Source organism: Neoarius graeffei, chromosome 1, assembly GCF_027579695.1.
Source record: "Neoarius graeffei isolate fNeoGra1 chromosome 1, fNeoGra1.pri, whole genome shotgun sequence".
Classification (NCBI taxonomy): domain Eukaryota; kingdom Metazoa; phylum Chordata; class Actinopteri; order Siluriformes; family Ariidae; genus Neoarius; species Neoarius graeffei.
The window spans coordinates 54,624,941-54,648,165 of record NC_083569.1 but is presented as its reverse complement, the minus strand read 5'-3'; the positions used below and the strand labels follow the sequence as shown (position 1 = coordinate 54,648,165).

Below are 23,225 nucleotides of genomic sequence, written 5' to 3'. Positions count from 1 at the left end.
TTCTGCACTTGCATCCATCTCCCAACCATCTCTGACAGAATACTGCACACTCCCTGACAAAGAGAATGCACATTCACCTGTTCATACGTCACGTTCAGGAACAAACTAATGTTAATGGTGCTGAAACAGCCACCGTCAAATGGTGCAGTTGGAGTGTTGGACTCGACTCGGATCAGTATTGGACTCGACTCGGACTCGACTTGAAAATTTTTTTAATGACTTAGACTTGACTCGGACTTGAACACTGTGGACTCAAGACTGGACTCGGACCCGAGGTTTAGTGATTCGACTACAACACTGGTATGGTGGTAACACAAACACTTTTTTTTAAAAACCGTATAATCCCATATATGTTCCATATGTTACTTCATAGTTTTGATGTCTTTAGTATTGTTCTACAATGAAGAAAATGGTCAAAATAAAGAAAAAGTGAGTCTTTCCAAACTTTTGACTGGTACTGTAGAATGTTTTCAGTTGTTTGAGATATTAATCGAAGATTTGCCTGATATTGTCATGTTTACACATTTCTGTATGCATAGGTCATCCTACTGCTGCCGCTACTTTGTGCTCCCTTGCTGCTTCTTTGACTTCTGTGGGAAGTACCAGCGCCGACGGTGTAAGAAGTCTCAGTACAGGGAGTATATCGACTTCATCAGTGAGGTCAGTGCAGTAAGCGGCTTTCAAACAGATGAAGACTGTCTGAGGATTCCCTCCACCAAGCGGGTATGATAAACCAACTTCCTTCATGATTTTTCCCCACAAATTATTCTTTTAAGTATTTAGCTTTTATTTATCTAATTATTCTCTCTTGGTAAGGTAAGAGATTTCTTTTAAAGTCCATTATCAAGCTAGAGATGTGATCATGTCTCATTTAAAATAAATTTAACTTTGTAAAAAGAGTAGTTTCGGTTAAAGTCTGAATGGCTGAGGTATATTCAAAGCTGTTGTAAAGTCCTGGATATACACACACCCATGAACACATCTTCATAACTAAATTCAGTTGATGAGCTTTGAGCATTTTTCAACCAATAAACACACAGCCATTGTTCTGTCTGGAATGTCCTAATAGTTGTGTATATTATTAATAGTAGATTCAATGTTTTATTGAACACTGGCTTTATCATATTGGTTTTTGTCTCCATTTTATAAAAGTCATAAGCCACATGAGGGCTTGTGCTGCAATGATTTTATCACCGGTGGCAATGCAAAGTGGAGTGCCTAAAACTCGTTTACCTTGGAGAACATCTTACAACGTATACACCCGTGCTCATCCATGCAATTATTCAGTCAGCCAATCACATGGAAGCAGCACAATGCATAAAATCATGCAGACACAGCTTCAGTTAATGTTCACGCCAAACATTAGAATGCGGAGAGGGGAAAAATGTGATCTCAGTAATTCTTAATGTAGCATGATCATTGCTGGCAGCTGGTTTGAGTATTTCAAAAACTGATAGACTTTTTAAAGAGAATGGGGCAAAAAACCAACCAACCAAAAAAAAAAAAAACCATCCAGTGAACAGACTGGTTTGAGCTGACAGGAAGGCTAAAAAAAGGGAACTCGAAGAACAACCTTTTTTACAGCCATGGTGAACAGAGAAGCATCTCCATACACACCATACATCAAACAAAGAGGAAGATGGGCTACTCCAGCAGAAGTACCAGTCTTCATCTGCCCAGTTTTGATGAGCTTGTGCCCACTATAGCCCACTGTTTTTGTCTGAACTGATGTGGCACAGTTGTTTCTCTTCTGCTGTTGTAGTGCATCCACCTCAAGGATGGGCATTTTGTATGTTTGGAGATGCTTTTCTGATCAGCACGTTTGTAAACAGTGGTTATCTGAGCCTTTCTGTCAGCCCAAACCAGCCTGGCCATGCTCTTCTGACCTCTGTCATCAAAAAGACATGCAGAACTTCCACCTGTAGTCTGTTCACTGAATCCCCCACCCACCCACCACCATTCTCTTTAAAGTCTAGCAGTTTTTGAAACGCTCAAACTGGCTGCCAGCAACAACCACACTACATTAAAACTAGATGGCCTTTCGGTTTCATAAAATCAGTGAAATTTAGTTCCCTCTGAAATTTGGTCATTGTGATATGTTTTATTTCTGTAATATCTAAAATATATATCAGGCCATTCTGTGGCTGGGAAGTTATTTAATTTGAAGGCATTCCTGAGCAAATAATGTGCATGAAATTGCTCGCTTTGTGCAGTCAGGCAGACAGAGGAAGTCTGTGTGCGCATGCGCAGGTTTACCTGCTTCTTCTTTTGGGTTTTACAGCAGTTGGCATCCACAGTGTTGCATTACTGCCATCTACAGGTTTACCTTGACCGTGCACTGACTGTTACATCATCCTGTCGCTAAACGAACAGCTGATCACACCGAGGTGCTCGCTGACCGCCAATATTTATTAGTTTGGTCCTGCGTTTCCTTTCCTTCACAACATCTTTTCTTCTCGCTTTCCGTTACTGTAGTCGGTCTTTCACGTTTCATTCGCACACTCAACATCCTCCATTTTTCTCTCCTGTTTCGAATTTGTATCCCACAATGCCTTGCGCGAACAGGGAAAGCCCACCACATGATGCATGACGTAGTATCTTGAATTGGGTCATGGTGAAGCAGGAAAAAATAGTGGAGAATTCAGAGCCACGTGGAGATAAATTCATTAATTGTTCTATTTAAAAAAAAAAATTGGAAGTCTGTGATTCGATTCAGTAGCTTTCAGTCCACTAAACAAAAATAATTGGGTGTCAGGGAAAATTCTTTTTATGACCTACACTTGAAAAATCTGAAAGGCAGTCTAGCTTTAAGAGTCACTGAGATCACTTTTTCCCTCCTCCACATTCAGGAGACTGTTGGGCCAAAATCCCAGGAGAATCAGCAGTTTCTGAAATGCCTGTCTGGCACCGACATTCGCCACAGAGGTCAAATCCCCCCCCCCCCCCCCCCCCCCCCCCCCCCCCCCCGTTCTGAGGTTTGATGTGAACATTACCTGAAACACTTGACCTTTTCTGCATTAGGCTGCTGTCAAATGATTGACTTATTGGATAATTGTATGAATATGTATGTGTACAGATTTTAAAAGATAGTGTTTGGCGAGTGTCGATGTGGAAGTTGGCGTGTGAGAAACTACAGTATTCAGCCATTTCCCACCTCAGTCATACAAGCATGAAGTTTCTTTTTAGGTCTGAATTTGGACCCTGTGTACCATCTGAAAACACTGCCAGACTGTAGTACCACATTAGACTCCACTGGTGGTGCTTAAAACATGTAACTTACTGTGGCAAGACAAACAGCATTTGCTGGAAACTAGAGCCCAAAATCTCAGTGTTGCGTCATGCTTTTTTGCAGGTCTGCCTAATTGGGAAGAGTAGGAGTTATGAGCAGGCTGAGGAAGAGCTAGCAGAAGTGAGAAGGACAGATTACATTCGGGGACGGCAGGCCTTAATCACCAACTCGACAGTTGTTCCTCCGAAAGAACACAGTGGACCTCATCATCATGGAGATGGACAGGAGATGGCCAAAGCAGGATGTGACTGGGGAAATGGCTTTCAGCCGAGGGAGAAGATCGAGACAGTCAGAAACTGTGCAGCTCTCCCTAGAGACTTTGTAGATGGTGTTGTCCTGAAGGTGGCGCAGACCTTGTTGGGACTCACTGGAGAGAAAAGCGAGGAGGAGGAAGTGGACAAGATTGGAAAGGAGAGAATTAGGTGGAATACAGGAGGTAAGAAGAGCATGGCATTTCTTTGACTGTGAGGTGTGAGTCATAAGTTGTGCACAGTGGTTTAAAGTTAATGACTGCATTAGTTAAGAAGCTGTGAAAAGAAGATATAATGGAGACAGCTGAGTGAGGAGGCGGGGTTTTTGAACTTCTTGAATATGTATTCAGTTTCTTATGTAAGGCAGTGAAATAATGGCATAAAAATCAGTGATCTGATGGCGTAAAAGCACAACTGTAAAAAAAAAAATGTAAGAAAATGAACATTTTTGGGGAAAAAAAAAATCAGGATCACTAGACAGTGTTCTTATCATGAATGCATTTTATTTGAAGGCCTTTATCAGTTCCACCTTCCGATCATGAAGTCTCTCAGCTGAAATAAGGCCGGACCAGCAGACGCTGACCGTCTGTATTTTAAAAGCATCAGACCGGATGGCCGATTTAAAAAATAATTTGAATGTGTCCGTCTGTATTTCAAAAAACATTAAACCGGATGGCACATGAAAAATGTTAAGGGTTGTTTTACAATCAGGGTACAAAGTTTGTGTCACAGGGGTCCAAAATTCAAATTGATTCAAACTGGTTCTTGTACCAGTTTTTAAGTGAAGGACGAGTTAAAGAACAGATAGACATGTTTGTATTGTAACAAGATTAAGTGTAGCTTTAAGCAGGGCTGGGAGAAACAAATGAAGTGATTCTCGGAGAGGACTTTTTTTTTTTTTTTTGGACAATTCAGAATCCACTACTTCCATAGTGCTTTTAAATATAAGGCTGTAAGCTTTGTGTTAGTTGTCTCTAATATTTATGTCCCAATATCTTGACCACATTTTAGGATGAAAATAATCATTTTAGATATGTTATTTTATATTGAAAAATTAGCTGTCTCAGAGAGGACTTTTTTTGACACAATTACATTAGCCTGGCAAGCCAGACTAAATGTGAATATTTAGTCTGGTCTCGGTCGTAGACATTTCCGAAGGGTGTGGGTAGGAACAACCCGTTGTCTTTCAAACTGTCTCTGTGCGTATAGGCCAACGCTCTGACCAATCAGCGCCACAGTGACTGTGATGTAGTCAGAGCGACAGAAAGCAGTGGGGGAGACCTTGAAATAAATAATTTTTCAAAATGCGTATTAATTAATAAACAGGTTCTAGATATTAAGAAGTTTGGAGATAATGACCACAAGTTTGGAGTCTGTACCACATACTTAACATACACTCTTATTTTTTTCAAGTGTTTTTCAAGGGTTTGCTTAAACTGTGTTTGAGAGTTTTTATTTAGTGGTGTTTGGTGAAATAATTTCCCTTAAATTTAAAATAACGGGAAAATAATAAACAATCAAAAAGTAATGTTTCAAAGCTGTTTATTAATTCTTCGTACTGCACAAACTAGCCCCATCCTTTTGGCTACGAGCGGAGCCAGCTGGTAGATCAGACTTTTGCCATAGCCGGTCGGCAAAACAGCGAAAACGTCCTTCTTGAAAAGGAATGAGCGGAGAGCCTCTTCCTGCTCATGTTTCAACAAAAACTCCAAGTCTAATTCTTCTAAAACTGATTCCAAAGCGGAGTCAAACGCGCGCTGTTCACTAGCCATAGCCATCTTTCCTGTTGTGCTTTCTCCAGCGTCGCGCAGCTTTGTCGTCACTCCTGCAAAAGCCCGTCCAAAGAATCCAAACAAAAACCTTGCGTTGTGATTGGCGGGCACGATTTGATGCCCGGGGTGTTTTGTTGATATGGTGCGAGGCTAGACCCACTCGTAGGCAAAAATATTTTTGGCCGCTAGGCGGGTGGGTCTAGTTTACTAGGCTACAATTACATACTAATTTGATCAAAATAGTCTGAAAACTTACTGGCATTCAACATTAAAACTTAACTATGTTTCCAATGATATGGAACCAAATATTTGTTTTATGGTATAAAGAATGATTTAAGTGCATCCCTTTCGGAGCTACCTGTGGTCAAAAAAGCACTTTTTCTAAATGACACGAGTAATTTTGCTAAATATGACATATACTGCCATACATTCACCAAAAATAACGTTATCACCAAATTTTTTTTTGCATGGTAAATAGAGCTATCACAGGGCTACAATAAACAACCAAGTTTATTTAGTCAAGCCTTTTGATATTGAAGATAAGTGTTAAATGTGATTTTTAGCTTGCGTACCCTGATTGTAAAACAACCCGTAAAGATATGGGTCTAATCTACTTCTAATTTTCTTCCAAATGTTACACTGGGTGAATACATTGTCATAACACAGCCTGGGGCCCCCGCGAGCGCAGTTTTAAAAATTCATAACTCAGCCATCGATGATCCTAGCCCTGCTAAGCTTTACAGACACATCCCTCTCTTCGAGACCTTTCAAACGAGCCCAGGCATGGCCCGATCTGGCATCAGGAGAGAGCGCGGCTCACGTAAAACTTTAGCACGAGCCCTGGCTCCAGCCGCTAACGCACGCAGGGATTTAAAAATTCATAACTCTGCCACCGAAGGTCCTAGCCCTGCCAAAATTTGCAGGCACCTCCCTTTCCCTGAGTGGCACACTAAATAAGACAATAGTAATACACTCAGTATTCACTGTTGTTTTTATTATCCCCCGCTGGCCAAAAGGCCCAAAGTGGGATTATGTCATGACGATTTCCGTCTGGCCGTCCATCCGTCCCAGGAAGGGTGCTCGCCTTCTGAAATCAACTCCTCTCACAATTTGTGGAGAAATTTCACAAAACTTGGTAGGATTCTTTGTTATATGTCGGTAATACACATATTGCAATTTCGTTAAATTGGGTCACATTTTACCAGAGTTACAGCCTTTGATTAACAAAATTATACTTTGACAATTTCATGAAAGTGTTTTTTCCTTCTGAAATCAACTGCTCTCACAACTTGTGGAGGAATTTCACAAAACTTGGCAAAAGGCCTTGTTATATGTCAGTAATGCGCGTATTGTTATACCTCCGCCACTGTAAGGTGCAGGAGGCATTATGTTTTCAGGTTGTCCGTGCGTGCGTCCATCCCGCAACCTTGTGAAGGCGATATCTCAAAGGCTAATGAAAGGAATTTCACCAAACTTTCACCATTTGTGCGCTTTGGGACAAACATGAACTGATTAGATTTTGAGATCAAAAGGTCTAAGGTCAAGGTTGCTGTGAGGTCAAATGTCTGTCCGAAAACCTCATGAACACAATGTCTCCAAGGCTGTTACAAGTAATTTCACCAGGTCAAGATTACTGTGAGGTCAAATGTCCATCCCCAAATCACAACTTAAGGTGTGTAGTCTACCGGGCGGAGGCATCCCCATTGACGCCGTTGACGTCGAGTTCTATCTATCTTTTTATTTCAGTTCGATCGCATGTTATCAGAGTTGTGGCCCTTGATTAACAACCTTGTACTATTTTTAAGTAGTGATTTTTATTCACTTCAATTTATTCTTTTTTTTTTAATTGCTGTTTAGGATCGTATCTACTTTTCCTTGCACCTTCTCACTCCACTTCCCATTGCTTGTAGACAGGCAATAGTAAGGTGCACAGAAAAACAGATTCTGCCAGATAGTCAAGCGCACAATGGCAGAAAGGAAACAAAGCGTTGTTTGGAGCCATTTCACTTTCCTAAATAACAATGAAGCAAAATGTGGCATACGTCGAAGGTCGGTGAGGTATTGTTGCAGTACAAACCTGATGAAACGCATGAAAAACTGCCCCACAAAAGAGCACGACGAGTTACAGCAGAAGTGAGGAGAGGCGGAGAGAACGCAGGCAAACACCCCCACGTCTGACAGCGAGGCAGAGTTGTCTGACAAAAAGATTTTCAGAGAGGCAGGCATTATCCAGTAATAATACTCAGTTACTTTAACTATTTGAAAAGTAAGCAGGAAATACTGGTTATTTCTTGAGGTGAAGAATATTGCACTGTATGCTCAGAGTATTAATGTGGCTGACTAAGGTCAATACTCCAACTATGTAAAAAGTCACACTAACACATATATGTGATGTCTTTAATCAGCATCTAAATGATAGCAGTAAGCAAAACTTGATTAATATACCAAGATGGTAACAGCTTGATTCAATATCTATAGCTTTTTATTTTGTGTGTGTATGTCTACGTAACCAGTGCCAGGTCTTTTCACTGGGGGGGACAATTCACTGATCCCGTATAAACATTTGTTTTTAATTCTAATCATGGTATTGCTGTGCATACAAACGCCTAGTTTAAATTATTTCCATAATCATTGCATCTACAGTGGGGCAAAAAAGTATTTAGTCAGTCACCAATTGTGCAAGTTCTCCCACTTAAAAAGATGAGAGAGGCCTGTAATTTTCATCATAGGTACACTTCAACTATGAGAGGCAAAATGAGAAAAAAAAAATCCAGAAAATCACATTGTCTGTCTGATTTTTAAAGAATTTATTTGCAAATTATGGTGGAAAATAAGTATTTGGTCAATAACAAAAGTTCATCTCAATACTTTGTTATATACCCTTTGTTGGCAATGACCGAGGTCAAACGTTTTCTGTAAGTCTTCACAAGGTTTTCACACACTGTTGCTGGTATTTTGGCCCATTCCTCCATGAAGATCTCCTCTAGAGCAGTGATGTTTTGGGGCTGTCGCTGGGCAACACGGACTTTCAACTCCCTCCAAAGATTTTCTATGGGGTTGAGATCTGGAGACTGGCTAGGCCACTCCAGGACCTTGAAATGCTTCTTACGAAGCCACTCCTTCGTTGCCCGGGCGGTGGGTTTGGGATCATTGTCATGCTGAAAGACCCAGCCACATTTCATCTTCAATGCCCTTGCTGATGGAAGGAGGTTTTCACTCAAAATCTCACGATACATGGCCCCATTCATTCTTTCCTTTACACGGATCAGTCGTCCTGGTCCCTTTGCAGAAAAACAGCCCCAAAGCGTGATGTTTCCACCCCCATGCTTCACAGTAGGTATGGTGTTCTTTGGATGCAACTCAGCATTCTTTCTCCTCCAAACACAAGTTGAGTTTTTACCAAAAAGTTCTATTTTGGTTTCATCTGACCATATAACATTCTCCCAATCCTCTTCTGGATCATCCAAATGCTCTCTAGCAAACTTCAGACGGGCCTGGACATGTACTGGCTTAAGCAGGGGGACACGGCTGGCACTGCAGGATTTGAGTCCCTGGTGGTGTAGTGTGTTACTGATGGTAGCCTTTGTTACTTTGGTCCCAGCTCTCTGCAGGTCATTTACTCGGCCCCCCCGTGTGGTTCTGGGATTTTTGCTCACCATTATTGTGATCATTTTGACCCCATGGGGTGAGATCTTGCGTGGAGCCCCAGCTCGAGGGAGATTATCAGTGGTCTTGTATGTCTTCCATTTTCTAATAATTGCTCCCACAGTTGATTTCTTCACACCAAGCTGCTTACCTATTGCAGATTCAGTCTTCCCAGCCTGGTGCAGGTCTACAATTTTGTTTCTGGTGTCCTTTGACAGCTCTTTGGTCTTGGCCATAGTGGAGTTTGGAGTGTGACTGTTTGAGGGTGTGGACAGGTGTCTTTTATACTGATAACGAGTTCAAACAGGTGCCATTAATCCAGGTAACGAGTGGAGGACAGAGGAGCCTCTTAAAGAAGTTGTTACAGGTCTGTGAGAGCCAGAAATCTTGCTTGTTTGTAGGTGACCAAATACTTATTTTACCGAGGAATTTACCAATTAATTCATTAAAAATCCTACAATGTGATTTCCTGGATTCTTCCCCCATTCTGTCTCTCATAGTTGAAGTGTACCTATGATGAAAATTACAGGCCTCTCTCATCTTTTTAAGTGGGAGAACTTGCACAATTGGTGGCTGACTAAATACTTTTTTGCCCCACTGTACACACAGTCAGTCAGTAGGCTACGAGACTGGACACATTTTCAAAAATTCTGTATTATATCACTTTTGTGGAAAAATGAATGAACATTGCTCAAGGTTTCCAAAACATATGACCTTATTAGATGCTACCATTTTAAAGGCAAAGGTCTCAGATTGCTAATACCTTCAACGATTATCAGCAGTGAATATAACTCATGTCAGCCATCATGTAATCACAAATGTGTCACTTTTATCTAATGGTGGATAACCCGTTTTGGGGATGATTGGATTAATGACACACTTTGAACTTGCGCCAAAGCTTTCAAGTATAAATTTTGATGTCTGCCTGTACCAACTATACCAATTTTTAACTGTACCAATTTTCACTATAGTAATCCCAAAGATTTCCTGTTTTTATGTACACAAAAAAAAACAACTTTTACAGTATCACTTGGTATCGGATTGAAAACAAAATCGGTGGTATCGCCAATCCCTAGTTTTCACGACATTAGAGCTGTATTACTTCTGCCTTGTGTGAAGTCATGTGTATTCCTGCTATTTTATTTACAATATTTTGCCCTCTGCTGTCTAAACAACGCAATTACGGTTTGTCAGATGTGCAGACAGCAGATGGATGTAAATGCGTGAAGGAGAGTTTATTCAGCAAAATGGCAAACAAATCCAAATCGTGATCCACAAGCAATGTCAGGATGAAGCAAGGGCTAAGTGAGACACAGACAGAGTATCGGAGGCAGAGCAGAAATCAGGGTCTGGGTTACGGGAAACGAGTTCAAAGCCAGGAAATCACAGCAGAGAATAAAGGCTCGGTAAAGTCAGGCAGCAAACACTGAGCGATACTTCAAAATGAGTTGAATAAATGAGAGTCCTTTAGTAGTAAGTGGTGATTGGTGGGAAATGTGGAACAGGTATAGCACTGATCAGAATTCTGGAGAGGAGGGGTGGTGCGGTGCTTGTTGGGAATTGTAGTCCACGGCGACCATGTTTGAAGGTTGCCGTGAATCCTGGGCTTTGGCATCTTGATCAAGTGCAGACATGACACAGTTAGGAAAAGGAGATTACCCAGCCTGATGATAATGCTGATTCATTCTTTATTTTATTGATTCGAATCATCATAAATTTGTATCATGATTTATCATGACACGATATAACATTACATGCCCAATGCCCACAAGAGACAAATTGCAAATGATGCAAGTGACTTGTTAATTAAGGGTAGTATCTCACTGGGCTGCGACAGCTTGCGACAAATTGCGAACGTCATTCGCGAGAGAGTTTCAAAAGTGTCTTGAAACATTCACGGGGCTTCTCAATTTCCTCACGAGTTGCAAAGTGTTGCTCCTTCGTCGCTGAAATTTTGAACATGTTCAAAAAATTTGTGCGACAAAATTTCTCTCAAAATAGCCACAAATGCGTCGCTGGTGTCGCAAAGCCATCACGAACCCTTCTCAAGTCAGTTTCCGTGAGACAGGAAGTGCGAGCCAGTATCTCACTGGGCTGCGACAGCCTGCGACTAGTTGGAGACACAATTGCGGTAAAATATGCGAATATCAATTCAGTGTGATTCCAAGTGAAAATTGTCACTAATTCGCATATTTTATCGCAATTGTTGTGTCTCCAACTAGTCGCAGGCTGTCGCAGCCCAGTGAGACTCTGGCTTAAGCATTGTTTTATGTCTAGCGGACTACTGTACGTTGCAATTGTAACATCCATACATCCATTATCTGTAGCTTCTTATCCTGTGCAGGGTTGCAGGCAAGCTGGAGCCTATCCCAGCTGACTATGGGTGAGAGGCGGGGTACACCCTGGACAAGTCACCAGGTCATCACAGGGCTGACACAGAGACAAACAACCATTCACTCTCACATTCACACCTACGGTCAATTTAGAGCCACCAATTAAAGGAGAACTGAAGTCATTTTTAAACTTGCTTTATTTCTTAATTAACATGTTATTCAATTATGTTTTCGGTTTTAGTAACCTTATATCGTGACTCGTATTGGCAACTAATTGCAATTAAGTATTATACTTATCGGCCTATTCGGTTTTTAGCCATGTTGAATTTGGTTCGTTTGGTCCACGGCAGGCGTAACTTATCCGTGCGATCTTCACGAGACTTGTGTGAGACTTTGAAACGTGAAGTGTCAGCCAGGTGTCAGTGCCGCTAATTTGAAAACTGTTTTCCAAACGAAATATTGCACAAATACGAGTTTAAATGATGATCACTGCCTACTTTTTTCAAACTTTCCTGATTGCTATCAAAACAAAAAAAAACTTCCGGCTTGATTGCATCAGCATTCGAAAGAGGGCGCACACATCTTTTGACAACATTGACAGATGTTGGTCACTTTGATTTCCGCTGTACGTTTTACTTCCGTCCTACGAAGTCTCGCACAGGTCTCAATGAATCTTGTTTACGGCCATTGCTTTGACGTATTACATAGCATATTTCAAACACTCATAACCTGCTATAGCAGTAACCAAAATAGCTATCAAAAATGCATTCCTTTATTTAATAAAATAAAGGAATGCATTTTCAGTTCCCTTTTAAGACCTGCATGTCTTTGGACTGTGGGGGAAACCGGAGCACCCGGAGGAAACCCATGCAGACACGGGGAGAACATGCAAACTTCACACAGAAAGGCCCTCGCCGGCCACGGGGCTCGAACCCAGAACCTTCTTGCTGTGAGGCGACAGCGCTAACCACTACACCACCATGCCAGCCTGATTTGTAACATCCATCCATCCATTATCTGTAGCCGCTTATCCTGTTCTACAGGGTTGCAGGCAAGCTGGAGCCTATCCCAGCTGACTACGGGCGAGAGGCGGGGTACACCCTGGACAAGTCGCCAGGTCATCACAGGGCTGACACATGGACACAGACAACCATTCACACTCACATTCACACCTACGGTCAATTTAGAGTCACCAGTTAACCTAACCTGCATGTCTTTGGACTGCGGGGGAAACCGGAGCACCCGGAGGAAACCCATGCAGAAAGGCCCTCACCGGCCGCTGGGCTCAAACCCAGGACCTTCTTGCTGTGAGGCAACAGCGCTAACCACTACACCACCATGCCGCCCCTGATTGTAACATAACAATAACTATAATTAATAATTATTAGGATGCTGGCAAACTGCAACAAAATCTGACAACCAAAAGCGAAGCTCAGTAACAGTTTTCAAACCCTTTTGATATCTACAGCACTTAAAAACTACACCAGTATTCATGTTTATATGTCCACTTGCTTTCTCTTTTGCATTCTTTCCTTTTTGTTGCACCCTTTTTTTTAATTATATGACGTTTATGAATTGCTTCCGTAAGATAAATTAATAAATTTGCTCTAATGGTAATCACCTACCTTAACAACCTAGTACTTCACTTGCTGGTAGAGAGCTGTATGCAGTATCAATCAGCATATAAAGACAAATACAGTACAGTATATTAAATTATGAATGGAAAAAAAGATCAGTTTATTTTGAATTATGTGGTTTATGTTGTTACCATTAGCCATCATAAAAGAGTACACTGCATTTTACCTGTCTGGGTTAATTCCTTTGCGCAAAATATATAGAGTTAATGACAATGAAGTACTATCTCTTGATAAATGTGGCAGAATATCAGCAAAAATTGAATTTTGTTCTCCGTGATTTACAGTAAGGCTGAATAATAAATTTGCACAGTAGCAGTGCCATGAAGCTGGAGGCATTATGCAGTTAACACAGTTACTTTCGCTCATACATTGGATATCCAAATATGTAACCTGAAGCCATGGTTAAATGGAGGATGGCATTATGTGAACATAAACACAAACAGTGAGACTCCTTTCAGCTTCACGCTCCACTCAGCCATAAATCCCCATTTGTAGCATGTTGTCGAAAGGGCAGCTCTAAATGGGCTATTGATATTGTATTAGCACTGCAGATATTGTACTGTCTGGCGTCAGAAATTCTAGGCCATTGTCTCCTCGCTAAATTATGCAGTGTATACGGCAATCCAGCACACTTAGTACCTTCCCCTTATTCTTTCTTCAGCTAGCTTTGACGGTATGGGAATTGAGCACGATGAAACTTCACGTAACATGTCGTCAAAACAGGGTTTTGTTCTGGGAAGCAAGTTGACTGAAATGTCATACAGGCTCAGTAGGTGTGCTGGCCTCCTGGCCATTATTACAGAAGAGTCATGCATGCCGTTCACCTGAAGAGACACTGTGGGGACACTTTTGGAATCCCCACGGACATTCAGTATCTCACAGTAAGAAGCCTTGGGGTTCCTGCTGTTTTATAGTTTGGTTGGCCGGTCGGCGTTGAAGAGATTTCTGCAGGACAACAACAGTCTCTTCAGTTAATGAGTGGGCTTTGTTACTATGGTAACAAGTCTTTAGCCCAGACCAGAGACCCACCTTATTTGTGGCATCTACTAGAGCAATTAGGAATCTCCGTCTGCTCCTGTTACTAAATTTAGATATTAGAGTTTTCTTGTCAGTCCAAATTATTCCAGAATTCAGTTTGTGTAAGGTGACTTTTTCCAAAATGTTAAATAGGGAAGTTATTTATGGCTTAAGGGTGCATTATATAACTACTCTAGTGTAGCGTTGGTGCCCTTTGTCCAGAATTGTCTGCATTTTTAAGTTATGAAATGTGTACATGACTGAATGCATGAGTTATTCTCCATGTCCAATACTACATTATAAGCTAGGACTGAAAAGTGTAGATGTCTGACATTTTATTTATCCAAGTTCTCATTTTAGGGCATAATTAGGGCTCATTGGTAATCATCGTGCTTTAGTTTAAAGGGTGGTGTGTGTGTGTGTTAGAGGTGATTGGAGTTTGTGAGCAAAAGTGGCCCCTGGGAAATGGGGCAATGTAATGCATTTTGGTAAACATAACAACCTTGGAGTGGATTTGAATATAGACACTTCATCAGGCCTAGACTTTTGGTGCTTTTGCTGATAGATTTTTACCCCCATGGCAGTGCACAATGTTTGTGCTTCATGCAGGGCAGTTTATACAGTGGTGCTTGAAAGTTTGTGAACCCTTTAGAATTTTCTATATTTCTTCATAAATATGACCTAAAACGTTATCAGATTTTCACACAAGTCCTAAAAGTAGATAAAGAGAACCCAGTTAAACAAATGAGACAAGAATATTATACGTGGTCATTTATTTATTGAGGAAAATGATCCAATATTACATATCTGTGAGTGGCAAAAGTATGTGAACCTTTGCTTTCAGTATCTGGTGTGACCCCCTTGTGCAGCAATAACTGCAACTAACCGTTTCCGGTAACTGTTGATCAGTCCTGCACACCGGCTTGGAGGAATTTTAGCCCATTCCTCCGTACAGAACAGCTTCAACTCTGGGATGTTGGTGGGTTTCCTCACATGAACTGCTCGCTTCAGGTTCTTCCACAACATTTAGACTGGATCAAGGTCAGGACTTTGACTTGGCCATACCAAAACATTCACTTTTATTCTTCTTCAACCATTCTTTGGTAGAACGACTTGTGTGCTTAGGGTCGTTGTCTTGCTGCATGACCCACCTTCTCTTGAGATTCAGTTCATGGACAGATGTCCTGACCTTTTCCTTTAGAATTCGCTGGTATAATTCAGAATTCATTATTCCATTAATGATGGCAAGCCGTCCTGGCCCAGATGCAACAAAACAGGCCCAAACCATGATACTACCACCACCATGTTTCACAGATGGGATAAGGTTCTTATGCTGGAATGCAGTGTTTTCCTTTCTCCAAACATAACGCTTCTCATTTAAACCAAAAAATTCTGTTTTGGTCTCATCCATCCACAAAACATTTTTCCAATAGCCTTCTGGCTTGTCCACGTGATCTTTAGCAACCTGCAGACGAGCAGCAATATTCTTTTTGGAGAGCTATGGCTTTCTCCTTGCAACCCTGCCATGCACACCATTGTTGTTCAGTGTTCTCCTGATGGTGGACTCATGAACATTAACATTAGCCAATGTGAGAGAGGCCTTCAGTTGCTTAGAAGTTACCCTGGGGTCCAATGTGACCTCGCTGACTATTACACGCCTTGCTCTTGGAGTGATCTTTGTTGGTCGACCACTCCTGGGGAGGGTAACAATGGTCTTGAATTTCCTCATTTGTACACAATCTGTCTGACTGTGGATTGGTGGAGTCCAAACTCTTTAGAGATGGTTTTGTAACCTTTTCCAGCCTGATGAGCATCAACAACACTTTTTCTGAGGTCCTCAGAAATCTCCTTTGTTCGTGCCATGATGCACTTCCACAAACATGTGTTGTGAAGATCAGACTTTGATAGATCCCTGTTCTTTAAATAAAACAGGGTGCCCACTCGCACCTGATTGTCATCCCATTGATTGATTGAAAACACCTGACTCTAATTTCACCTTCAAATTAACTGCTAATCCTAGAGGTTCACATACTTTTGCCACTCACAGATATGTAATTTTGGATCATTTTCCTCAATAAATAAATGACCAAGTATAATATTTTTGTCTCATTTGTTTAACTGGGTTCTCTTTATCTACTTTTAGGACTTGTGTGAAAATCTGATGATGTTTTAGGTCACATTTATGCAGAAATATAGAAAATTCTAAAGGGTTCACAAACTTTCAAGCACCACTGTAATTGGATGTGAAGTGTTTGGCTCGATGACTGCAATAACATGATGGAAAATGGAGCTTCGATGTGCTATTTATCTTTTTTCTTTTTGCCCCTCTTGGTGTTCATTGTCAATATAGAGTTGTACCCCGGTGCTGTTCCATTCTCAAATCCACAGGTTTATGTTAATACACTTAGTTTAATGTTATTTGTATAATAGCAGCTCATTCACAGTGGCTTGTACAGCAGATGCTCTGCATAATTGAGGACTAATACAGATTTATAAATGTGCTATTTGTCAAAGAAAAACGTATAATTAAGTTATTCCACGAAATCGAGTCGTACATGAGCTGATAGCCGACGAGGCGTGTAGCCCCGAGTTGGCTATAAGCCATGTACAACGAGATTGAGTGGAATAACTGTTTTTATTCTATCCACATTCACTGGATTTTGAGAGAGTATTTTTAATTTTTGCAAATTCGATAAATAAAAACTTTATACAAAACGTCCGACGAAATCATTTCTGCTTAGAATGTAAACAAACCGGCGAAATGACAGTAGCAATTTGTGAAAAATGCGATAATTCTTGAAAAAATAAGAGACGTTCTTACCATCAAATATACTTTTTTTTTTAATTCAATATTTTGTTGCTTTTTTTTTTTGTATTTTTTGTGGTTTTGTTTTTGAGTAGAGTTTTTTTTTCATCCTCGGTTGGTTCAGCAACATGGTCCACCATTTTGTTTTTCTCTACTCATGGTATATGAGCTGATAGCCTAGTAGTAGAGTAGCCAATCAGAGCGCACGATTGCTCATATCCAGTGAATGTGGGTAGAATAATAGTGGATATGTTGAAGCTTGGTGTAAGCAGATGTTTATTTAACATTTATGGAAGTATTTGTGGTGTCTGTCATGGGACAGTCTTCAAGATGGAGGAACTTTGCACTTTCCAGCTTTAAAGTAACATGATAAGCTGCAGGGGTTTTTTTCTTTTTAATTTTGAGAGAGAAAAAAGAGGAACGACTGTTTCTAGTTTTTATAATGTAAGTGATAACCGAGATTAACTTGTCTCACATGTGTTCCACAACATTAAATGTAACTATGAACAGATAAAAAGAGCGATGTGTTGTTTATTAATACATTTGAAGATGCAATCTTGAGCAAGTTAGTGTGGTATAAAAGAAACAAAACATCACGCCATTTTCCCATCATGCACAGTGTGCAAAGCACTTGTTATTCCTTACTTTTTGCTCATTAGTTTTGGGGCAAATGTATTCAGTTGCTTTTTGTACTCATCTGTTTTTCACCTATCTGTCCATCCCTTAGGCTCTCTGTCTGTCCGTGAGGTAGCTGAGCTCGTGGACCAGCCCACATTGCAGACACTGAAGAAAGAGTGCGGAGGTTTACAGACTCTGCTGAAAAACAACCATCAAGTGTTCCGTGGTATTTGGCAACTTTCCCAAATACACATTTAGCTTCTGTTGTCAGGTTATGATTTGATTTTGACAGCTGTTTCTTTGGGTCTGTCTGCAAAAGTGCCAATGTATAAAACCGAGGCATTTTGTTGGAAATAAATTCATTAATTGGATAATAGCTGATGAATGGTTAGAAAAAATGATTCATTTAGACTGAAACGAACAAAAAAAACAAAAACAACAACAACAAAAAAACCGTGGTGCTGCGTATAGTATATAATGCATCATTGCTGAAGGATCTGTCTGAACTGCTACGACCAATTCAGCTCTGAAATCTGATGTTTGAGCGGACTAATATAGAACACCCAACTCATCCTTAAAATCATAAAAATAACTTGACGGTCTGTCTGGAAGATGATAAAATGGAATTCAGCAGCTCAGTTATAGCATCATAAAAAAATACTAGGCAAATTTAATTTACTAAGAAATCAAGTATCGAACAAAAGATTACATTTACAGGAATATTTTCCTAAAGAGGAATCTGCTGACTGACCCCCTTTATCTCTATTTCTATGTTTATTAAAATCTCTTCCTTTAGAATGATGTTTCACATTTAAATGCTGCTGAAGGCTTAATGCTAAATGATGCGTTAGATTATGAGTATAGTTAAATCGTTGTAATGAACTAAAGTACTATTTGGACAGAACAATATTTCCAGACGTCTTAATTAACATTGAAGGAGGATGTCTGTAATGATTATGATCAGTTCACACAGGAAAAGCGATCTTGGTACAAATCGCAGAGATGGGAATGTCTTCGTGATGTACACATCGTGGTCCACTAAATGCATGCTACAGACACATCATTTTAATACTAACTGATTGTTCTGACCTTTATGATGAGTCATTGTTGTAGTGGATTTGATGATTAGTAGGTCACATGGCCGTAGTGCTACACTACCGTTCAAAAGTTTGGGGTCGCTTTGAAATGTCCTTATTTTTGAAAGAAAAGCACTGTTCTTTTCAATGAAGATCACTTTAAACTAATCAGAAATGCACTCTATACATTGCTAATGTGGTAAATGACTATTCTAGCTGCAAATGTCTGGTTTTTGGTGCAATATCTCCATAGGTGTATAGAGGCCCATTTCCAGCAACTCTCACTCCAGTGTTCTAATGGTACAATGTGTTTGCTCATTGCCTCAGAAGGCTAATGGATGATTAGAAAACCCTTGTACAATCATGTTAGCACAGCTGAAAACAGTTGAGCTCTTTAGAGAAGCTATAAAACCGACCTTCCTTTGAGCAGATTGAGTTTCTGGAGCATCACATTTGTGGGGTCGATTAAATGCTCAAAATGGCCAGAAAAATGGCTTGACTATATTTTCTATTCATTTTACAACTTATGGTGGTAAATAAAAGTGTGACTTTTCATGGAAAACACAAAATTGTCTGGGTGACCCCAAACTTTTGAGCGGTAGTGTTGGATCTCAGTAACTTACCAAAACCTCTGGAGAAGCATCGCTTCTCTCACAAGTCCTTTTTCAACATTGTCGGTATTTTATTATTTGGCATTTTAAACCCAAACAGCACTTGGTTTCAGTTTGGTTTTGGCAAGAGATGATAGAAAAGCTTCCTCTTGTCACTTGTTTTTATATTGACAAAAAAGCACAAAGCCTCTTATCCCACAGGATAATGGACATAATGGAATTTTTTACATTAATTCAATCATTATGTAGCATTTTCCATGTAGTGTTTTCTTCTGGTCGTTTTAATGAAAGCAACACACACAGTAAGCTTTCCAGATGCATGCATGACATGACAGATTCAGAGAAGAAAAATCCCAGAGATATTTCAGTAAAATTACATTACCCCACCTCCCGATGTAAAACTAGTCCACCTCAAATAGACTCTAATACTGAATTTTTTTAACATATGAGAGAGAGTGCATGACTGCAAACCAGTTTAGAGAAAAATGCTTTTGTTAGTCTAGATCTATCCAATGTCTATCATGCATCCTACTGAGGGTCACAGGGTGAGACTTTGAGTGAGAGACGGGGTGCACCCTGGACAGGCCGCCAGTCTTTCATAGGGTTAACACAGAGACAGAACATCATTCACTCTCACATTTACACCTATGGGCAATTTAGAGTATCCAGTTGACCTAATCTACATGTCTTTAGACTTTGGGAGGAAACTGGCGCACCCAGAGGAAACCCATGAAGGCATGGAGAGAAAATGCAAACTCCACACAGAAAGGCCCTCGTCAGCCGGCAGGTTCAAACCCAGAACCTTCTTGCTGTGAAGCAACAGTGCTAACTACTACATCACCGTTGCCTCCCCTTAAAGTGCATATTCTGGACCAATTTCGGGGTTTTTTTATATGAAAGTATGTCCCTTTACACACTCATCCAGAAGGGTAATTTTGCACAAGGCCATGTGTCTACAGCAGAAAAAAATAAAATAACAAAACGCGTCTGGAAAAATCCCAAGGGAGTCTGGGGCCAGATTTGTGACGTCACCTGCGGAAGCGCCAGCAGGCTGCGAGAGCTTGCACGGTTTCAGTGCACAGCCTGTGTAGACCAAGTTTAGCAGCTAGCGATTTTGCATTGAACTATGGAATTGTCACCTGAGCGCAATGTTACTTCACCTTTTGGATGAAGAATATAATGAGATGTCAGAATTGGGGCTTCGTCTGTTTGGATTTAATGGTGATTCAAGTAGTGAAGACGACGGCGACAACACCGGGGATGTAAATAATACGGTTGTTTATGAGAAAACAAACCAGCGCTGACGTAGGATTCAGAAGGAGGCATCCCGCACGTGACGTCACAAAAATCAGTGTTTGCCGGGAAATCCAAATACCAAGTTTTTTCAGAGGCGGACCAATTCGCCTCAAATGGCTTGATTTCAACTGAATTTTTCTGGTATTGTGCAAGGTAAAAAAATTGCACAAAATGCAAAATGTGACAGATATTTGACCAAAGTTAATATAAAATAGGATCTTGCTCCTGAATTTACCCGTGATATGCACTTTAATTGTCCAAATTTTACATTTTTAAAATCGGTGCTTGATTTAAGTATTTTTGGCCTGAAATGTAGCTCTGTTTAAGCATGAGCTCATACTGTGTTTCCTCTTCTTCACAGTGGAAGGTGGAAAGGTTCACATTCGTGACTGGCGCACTCATGGCACCCAGACCGACCCAAAGCGCAAACCCCAAATCTCGGGAGCATTAAAAACCCGACTCTGCTGGTTCCACACTCACCACCCTGATGGATGCCCACTGTCCACCAAAGACTGCGCTTTTGCCCATGGGGCCGATGACCTCCGACCCTCTACACGCCCTTTGAAAAAGCACAGAAGCTGATCATGATCGACACAAATAAATTTTACGTTTTATATTTGATTTGAAACTCCATGAAGACTTGCAGTGATTTTATTTTTAACCTTTAAGTTAAAGGAGAATTTAGGGCTATTTTGGGTTTTGAAAATTTGTCCATTCAGTCTATGCAAGTTATCGATACTGTCTTGGTTTCATATTTATTTGCTATTCGTATAGCAGTGGATCAAATTGAATTTCTTCTTGCAAATATTAGCAATAAACACATGAGGACCACACAACATAGCTTTTGGTTTTTGAATGGATTTACTCCTTTGGGACAAAAAACTTTTGTGCGTGTAGCTAGGGTAGAATGTGCTAAATGTTAAAGGTATGAATAATTTGCCATTCGGTGTGGGGGGTAGGCCAATGTGTAGGTTATTGTCCCACTTCTTAAATGTCACAGGACAGGATGTCGATGCTTCATACAGTGAATGGAGGCTGCAGGGATTATTGTTGTTGCTGAAGTGTAAAATCAATTTAATTTACTTTAATTTTAAAATTAAATATTTTTGACATGTGGGAGTGGCAATATAGAGCCTTTTGTAAAATGTGAAATTAATAGTTACAGAATGACACAAAAATTATAAATTATACTTTCAAGTTTTACATTTTAAATCATATGAAATTTTAATGTTAAAAGAATTCTGTACTTTGGATATTGCTTCAGTTTACATTTTTTCTAATGAATGAATGAATTTATTTTTTATGAATGAATTTTGAATGAATTTTTATTTCGAACATGTATAAAAAATGTATGTAACTATTTGTACATACAAAAGAAAGAAAACGAGAAATTAAAAATAATAACATAAAGAGCTAAGACATTACAAAACACCGCACATTGTTCGAAAAAGGAGTGGGAAGAAGTTAAATACCTAATGCTAACATCACCTTATCTATTACTAAAGTGTTTAAGTTGCTTCTTTGGAGTAAATCTAAATTGGGAAAGTTTCATGGAAAAAGTATTGGTTTCTAGGAAGAAAATGGTGCTGCCTTTTCTCCATTCGCTTGAGTTTTTCTTGTAATATGACCTAATTATTACACCTCATGAATATTAACCTTATTTCCTTTGTGCATGCTACTAAGGAAATGCTCATTTTGAATTAATTACTCATAATTGATGTAAGTTGCATTCCTCTATGTTGGGTCATTGGATATTTTTTTTTGAAAAACTATTGAATATTTTGTAAAATATATCCTGATCTGCAATAGAAACATGGCTCAGTGACTCTTTCTGTCTGCCCTGTTGAGAATAAGTAGTCAAAAAGGCAGCCTGCTGTTTCTTCCTCATATGGCAGAAGCTTGGCACAAATCCGAGTAGGATCCTCTGGGACCGTGCTAATGAAAGCACACAGTCATGTAGTGGTGGATTCAAAAAGCATCACAGGTTCTTTTCATCTTGACTGAGTGCTTAATAAGTCTGCAGCGTTGGGGTGGGAACTGTGGAGTAGCCCTGTAACCATCTCGTGGTTCTCTCTCCCCCTTTTTTTATTTTATTTTTATTTTTAATTTTTTTTGTAGTAGTAATTCACAGAGCAGGCCTTTCCATGAGAAACGTATTCAACTAATTGAGCCATCTTTGCGGTAAAAATGCGTGTGGTTTAAAAGAGGGCATGAAGTAAATGTGATGTGTGTATACAAGTCAGAAGTTTGGACACCACCTTCTAATTCAATATTTTTTCTTTATTTTTATAAATTAAGACACTTCGTATTCTTAAAGTAATGATAAATGTTGTTTCTCTTTATTTAGTTAAGCGGTTCTTGACATGATATGGATTACTACAGTTGTGGAACAGGACTAATATATTTTTATTATTTACTATTTACTGTTTGATCTCAAACACATTAAGAAGGTAAGAAATTGTACTAATTAACTTTTGACGAGGCACATCTATTAATTGAAAAGCATTCCAGGTGACTACCTCATGAAGCTGGTTAAGATAATGCCAGTAGTGTGCAAAGCATCATCAAGGTAAACGCTGGCTACTGTGAAGAATCTAAAATATGAAACGTATTTTGTTTTTTTTTAAACACTTTTTGCTTACCACATAATTCCGTGTATGTTCCACATGTTATTTCATAGTTTTTATGTCTACGGTATTGTTCTACAATGTAGAAAATAGCCAAATCCAGAAAAACCCTTGAATTAGAAGGTGTGTCCAAACTTTTTTCTCCGTTGTAGAACAACGAAATGACCACATGCATGAAGTCATTAGAACCCATTTTCTAACCACTCCCCAGACTTCATATTAGCAAACTATACTTTTGACAAGTCGT

At 39.9% G+C, this 23,225-nt stretch overlaps 1 protein-coding gene across 1 annotated transcript in view; it reads left to right on the top strand.

Annotated features, from left to right (window-relative positions):
• trmt44 (tRNA methyltransferase 44 homolog) overlaps window positions 1-22,163 on the top strand; it is a 58,383-nt gene extending 36,220 nt beyond the window's left edge. Inside the window, exons 8-11 of the mRNA XM_060934843.1 lie at window positions 540-723; window positions 3,353-3,725; window positions 17,478-17,594; window positions 20,713-22,163. Coding sequence (XP_060790826.1) covers window positions 540-723; window positions 3,353-3,725; window positions 17,478-17,594; window positions 20,713-20,933 — 895 coding nt within the window. The 3' untranslated portion in view covers window positions 20,934-22,163. The remainder of the gene's footprint in view (window positions 1-539; window positions 724-3,352; window positions 3,726-17,477; window positions 17,595-20,712) is intronic.
• Window positions 22,164-23,225: the final 1,062 nt, after the last annotated feature.